This window comes from Polyodon spathula, chromosome 42, assembly GCF_017654505.1.
Source record: "Polyodon spathula isolate WHYD16114869_AA chromosome 42, ASM1765450v1, whole genome shotgun sequence".
In the NCBI taxonomy this organism is placed as follows: Eukaryota; Metazoa; Chordata; class Actinopteri; order Acipenseriformes; family Polyodontidae; genus Polyodon; species Polyodon spathula.
This window is the reverse complement of record NC_054575.1, coordinates 139,807-146,138: the sequence shown is the minus strand read 5'-3', so window position 1 is coordinate 146,138 and position 6,332 is coordinate 139,807. Positions and strand designations below refer to the sequence as shown.

The 6,332-nt window shown below is 42.8% G+C and overlaps 1 protein-coding gene across 1 annotated transcript; it reads left to right on the top strand.

Annotated features, from left to right (window-relative positions):
- Nucleotides 1–5,874, top strand: LOC121305174 (scavenger receptor cysteine-rich type 1 protein M130-like). The gene is made up of 6 exons (XM_041236719.1): nt 1–103; nt 977–1,282; nt 2,000–2,314; nt 2,697–3,008; nt 3,615–3,923; nt 5,234–5,874. The coding sequence occupies exons 1-6, from the start codon at nt 1–3 to the stop codon at nt 5,629–5,631; spliced, it is 1,743 nt and encodes a 580-aa protein (XP_041092653.1). The 3' UTR covers nt 5,632–5,874.
- Nucleotides 5,875–6,332: the final 458 nt, after the last annotated feature.

The window sequence follows — 6,332 nt, the reverse complement described above, 5'->3', positions numbered from 1 at the left end:
ATGGCAGTATTCCGCGCAGGGAGGCTGGGAGACCCGCAGTCCGAGATGAGTTCTAGGAGATCGGCTGCAGAGGGCAGATATCCCGCACCGAGCGGCAGCACCTGTGAGCACAATCACTTGAGAGGACACATTACTGATTCTTCATCTTGCGCTCAGAAATGGGTTTCTGCAATGCAGCCCTGCTGCAGAGACTGGATCTGTTCTAAACAGCTGTTACTGATTTCTGGATTATTTGCAGGTTTTCCATTTTTGCCATTAATTGATTGATTAAGTTGATTCCCTTTAGGTGGCGATGATTTGAGGCTTGTGGAAAGAGGGAACCGCTGTGATGGAATTGTGCAGATTTTCAAGAACGGACAGTGGGGATCAGTTTGTACAAATTCATGGAGCTCTAATGATGGCAGTGTTGTGTGCAGACAGACAGGATGTGGAAGTCATCTAACATGGTATACTGTGCAGAACAAGAATCGCATCATCTTGCTGAGTGGGGCCCTCTGCGATGGGACAGAGTCTGCCTTGAGATACTGTAAATCTGACAAAAAAGTCAAAAATCCCTGTCCTAACATTGTCAGAGAAACATGTTCTGGTAAGAATATCTCTATATAGTTGAAATACAAGAGACGTGATAACAGGCGTGTTCTTCCTCACCACAGCTGGTGCAGTAACATCAGGAAATGTGTGCTGTGTGTTTATGCACATTAGATTCAAGATGTATTACCCCCGCCCAGAAAAACAAAACGATTTGATGTTTTTTGCTTTCTTTTCGCAATACAAATAAGTAGATTTTCAGAAATGTTTTGGTAGGTTTAGTATCTCAATACAATTTTCCAAATGTTCCAAGTGGACCATTTTGTACATTGTAGCTCAGGTAAGCAGGGATACTGTAAATTATTAGCAACAATTCAAATGTTTAATATGGATAAGGAAACAGAAATGGTTTGCAATGGCTTTTAAATGTAAACATTTCTTTCACCAGGGAAAACAGCTAAGATAATTGGTGGACTGTGCCATGGTCGTTTAGAAGTGAACCGGGGTGGAGTCTATGGCACAGTGTGTTCCAAGTCTTTTGACTCCAGAGATGCAGATGTTGTCTGTAGGGAACTAGACTGTGGCATTTCCAAAGCTGTGTTGTCTGGAGCCCACCCTGGAGACAGTAAAACCCCAATATGGGCAAACGAGATCCTGTGCCAGGGCAATGAAGAAAACCTAGCCTACTGCCAAACCGCAGAGACTGAGCAGCAAAACTGCACACACGCACACGACGTCAGCGTCATCTGTACTGGTAGGCAACTTCAACACTTTTTAAACACGCTTGCTATAGTGTGCTTCACAGGCATGCAAATGCCTCAGCTATTTCTTTCCATTTCACACAAACAAGCCACAATAATTACAGCTCCACCAGGGACCAGCCCCTATGAGTTAAGCCTCCACTTATTGTTAGCCGAGATGAATATAAAAAAAAACGCTGGTATATTTTCTTTTTCATTTATGGATGTTTATGACTTATGAAAGCCCATTCCACAATGTCTGTGTGATCCAGTCCAGGTTTTACTTGAGCACAGTAAGAACTATGTATTTTATGTACAGTAGTGTGCACATTTATTCAAACACCCCATTGCTTCTGTAGTTTTGATTGGTTTTGCATATTAAATCAAACCACTGGAACATTTAATTGATGGCTTTAATAGGCTACATATGCAATGTATTTAAAATAGTAAGAGAAAACTTTTTAGACGTTGTTTAAGATGCCTAATTAATGTACACAGTGGTCTAACGTTTTCACATGAGTGCCTATTGTTTCTGTATCACTGATTACTGACCAAGAATTGAAATTCTCACACCCAGTTTGCATTCAGGTAGGTATATAAAGGATATAAATGACAAATCTTCAGATGTTCAAATAAATGTAATAAAGCATAACCTAGTATCTCTTATGCAATGAAATGAACTTATAATCTTTTACAATTGAACCCCATTCATACCCCTGTCCTGCTTGCAGGGTACACTGAGGCCAGGCTGGTCAATGGCCGTGACCGGTGTTCTGGTCGAGTGGAGCTCAAGTACGACAGCAAGTGGAGCACAGTGTGTGATCAGAGCTGGGACCTGCAGGACGCCACAGTTCTGTGCCAGCAGCTGAACTGTGGGTACGCTGTGACTGTCCCAGGACAGGCCCAGTTTGGGGAAGGCAGTGGCCCTGTACTGTCCGATATATTCGACTGTGAAGGCACCGAGACTGAGTTACAGAAGTGTCCCATCTCTACGCAAGGACATAGTAAATGCAGTCATCGTAATGATGCAGGAGTTATCTGTGCAGGTCAGTCGTAGTTATTGCTTTAAAAAGATCACAATTGAATGCATGCCTTTATTAACCTTTACTTGGGCACAGTGCTCTCCTTTAGTTGTCCTGACTAAAAAATAATCTACCTTTATAAGCAGCGTGTTCTTTTGTGCATGTAAAAAAATAAGAATATATTCTTGTATTTTATTCTCTCAGATGACTAGTTAATGCTTAATAATATGCCCCTAAAGATTTTGACTTTTAATAGGACATAGACATTTTAAAATTAAAACTACAATAACCTTGTACAGTTGTAAGTAACCAGATATGTGTAGGTTTACATTGTGTGATTATTGTACCTGCCAGTTAATGTATCAGCTCCACATGGTGCGATTGTGTCTCTGATTCCTTGCTCCAGCTCAGGCAGGTCCAGTCAGGCTGCTTGGTGGACAAGGGCTCTGTGAAGGCCGGGTGGAAGTTTACTACAACAGGATGTGGGGGAGAGTTCTCCCCGACTCCTGGAGCAGCACAGAGGCCTCGGTGGTGTGCAGAGAGCTGGGCTGCGGCTCTGTGATCCCAGCCTCTAACTCCTCTCGATACGGGGCGGGTCACAGTGGCGTGTGTCTGACAGGTATCCACTGCAGCGGGGACGAGACCCACCTGAGGAACTGCAGCCTTCCACAGCAAGTCCCCTGCAACAGCAGTAACAGCGCGGCCGTGCTCTGCACTGGTGAGTGCAACACAGCACAACATAAACGGTGAATCACCTTGAATATGTACTGAGAACCCCGGTACAGTGTAGGGTGAATCACCTTCCATATGTACCGAGGACTCTGATACAGTGTAGGGTGGATAGCATTGCATATGTACCGAGGACTCTGATACAGTGTAGGGTGAATAACACTGAATATGTTCTGAGAAATCTGGGTTGGATTCAGTCTAAACCCTGATGTTGGTGGTACTAAATTAATCAATTTACACGCCTGCCCAATCGCTTGGTAAAAAGGCTATCCATGAATTGCATATCGCTTGCTGTTGTGGGGCGTGAGTTCTAGAGAGGTGACAAAGCTAAGCAGAGACACTTCTTAATAGATGAAGTTAAAATGTTACTGAACAGGCTGTCGGGTTAAAAACACAACACATTACTTTCCCTAGCTTCCTGCTTTATCCGGCTCTACGAATGATCCAATAGGTGGAGTCATACAGACACGCATAGCTCTCAGGCTGTATGACTGTGCTGCATTGAACTGATTCTAGACGCCTGACTCTAGATGCCTGACTTTGATTCTAGAAGCCTGACACTGATTCTCGGTTCCTGATGATTCTTCCCCTCCAGATCACATGGCTCTCAGGCTGGTTGGGGGAGGAGGTGACTGCGCTGGGAGGGTGGAGGTTTATCACAATGGCTCCTGGGGGACGGTCTGCGATGACTCCTGGGACCTGGCAGACGCAGAGGTGGTGTGCAAGCAGCTCCAGTGCGGGGCAGCCCTCAGAGCCACAGCCTCCTTCGGACAGGGAACAGGACCCATCTGGCTGGACGAGCTGCGCTGTCAGGGGAACGAATCAGCTCTGTGGGAGTGTGCCTCGGAAGGGTGGGGGCAACACGACTGTCAACACAAGGAGGATGCAGGTGTCATGTGTTCAGGTACAGGACTGCAGTAGCACACTATCACTACAGCTTAACTACTGGGGACTGAGCAGGGCCGTGCACAGGGATCCAGTAACACACTATCACTACAGCTTAACTACTGGGGACTGAGCAGGGCCGTGCACAGGGATCCAGTAACACACTATCACTACAGCTTAACTACTGGGGACTGAGCAGGGCTGTGCACAGGGATCCAGTAACACACTATCACTACAGCTTAACTACTGGGGACTGAGCAGGGCTGTGCACACCAGTAACACACTATCACTACAGCTTAACTACTGGGGACTGACTGACAGCCAGGCTTAACTACTGGGGACTGAGCAGGGCCGTGCACAGGGATCCAGTAACACACTATCACTACAGCTTAACTACTGGGGACTGAGCAGGGCCGTGCACAGGGATCCAGTAACACACTATCACTACAGCTTACTACAGGGCTGTGCACATGGACTGAAGGAATAAGCAGGGTTCTGTCAGGTACACGACTCTGATAACTCACTCCTTGTTGTCTTTTACAAGCATACTGTACAACACACTCAAAATCAGTAATATTATCATTTTGTAATACACCTGTTGCTTCCTATTCTGCCTGCGTCGATCATATCTAATAAGAGAACAAGAGCCACATCACAAACACTTCAAAAACACCAGTTTATTAAAAAAAAATACCTATCATTGTTAATGTAAAAACCTGTGAGCTTAATTAAGAAATTATCCTGTAAGAAAGTGTAGGTTTTCAGCAGATATATTGAGAATCCATCTTTATTTTATATAGCACCTTTCATAGTGGAACACATCGCAAAGCGCTTTACAAGATGCAGTAAATACAAGAAAATCCATAATACTTCAAATACAGAGAAATGCATAATACATGATATACAGTGGGAAGTGCATAATACATGATAGTAGCATAATACATGAAATAGTACATTAAATACAGTGGAAAGTGCAGAATATATGATAGTAACAATACGTGAAATAGCAGCAGCAGCTAATAACAGATATCAGGCTTAAGGATCTTGGAAAGCAAGAGAGAACAGGTGGGTGTTTTGCCTGTCATTTTGAAATTCAAACGATGAAATCCTTTTTTTGTTTCACTCCTAAACGTAGAAGTACAGTTCTTGTTTTAAGATGTACCTTTCTGGTTTATTGGACACAACTTACTATCAAATAAAGTTAGTTTAATCATAGAAATTAAAAACACAGTTAATTCTGAGTGCTGTATATGCAGATGCTGTTGGCTGCTAAGGTAAAAACCTTTAGCTGTGCTGTAAAACAAACATGGTATATATTTTTTTCAACAGAGTTCAAGCAGCTTAGACTGGTTAGTGCTGAGTTTGACTGTGCGGGACGGCCAGAGGTCTTCTACAATGGCACCTGGGGTGCTGTCTGCAGCAATGGAATGGGAGGAATCGCGGCAACATTTATATGCCGTCATCTGAACTGCGGAGAGACCGGATCTATTAAACCTCAGTCTGAAACGAGCTCTGCTCTCAAATGGCTTGATAATATTAAATGCAAAAAGCACGACTCCTCACTGTGGCAGTGTCCGTCCTCGCCTTGGGGACAGAACAGCTGTGAGGACAGGGATGTGGAGGACATTGTCTGTTCAGGTAACGTCTTGCTTCTGTCCAGAATGATTGACGCTGCTCCAAACAAGGAACATTCAGAGATCAGTATACTGGCTGCATGCCCCAGTTAGCACTATCCATGGATTCCCTTATCTCCCATTAATAAGTTCACATTAGAAGTATATCTAGACAGGTGTTAGGCATTAATAATCTTAAATATGCTATTCTGTGAATAACCCTTAATCTGTGTCTTCTGTTAGGACAGCAGACATTGTGTATTGGTCTCTGAATCTTTTAATGGTTAAATTACCACAATACAGTTTTTGATATATTTCTTTAAGGGAAGTTATTTTAATTATTAGCATTATTTTAGAACAAATATTTGCTTTCACAATTATTTCTATTCATATTTTAACCACAATACACATACTTAACAACCTACAACTCAGTTAACATAGCCAATTAATGACTAATCAAAATGTGCAGAAAAATACAAGAACAATATGAATATTTCGACCCTTCACAGTAGCCTAATGTCATCTTTTCCTGTGTTTGAATATGTATACTGCATAGTATCTGGCAAATGGATTGCATTCAGAAGATATAATTTCATGTTGCATACATAATTGAAGCAGGGATAGAAATGCAGAAGAGATTTCTCTCTCATTGCATGATGACGGCTCTCCTAACTCTTGGTGATTTCAAATGTTAATCTTCAAAGAAGGAAATATTTCATTTTATAATTGCTTTCTTCTGAATGAACTCAAAGAATTTGCACACCTGTTCTTCATTTTTAACAGGTAAAAGGGAAAAAACTGCAACCAACAGCTCA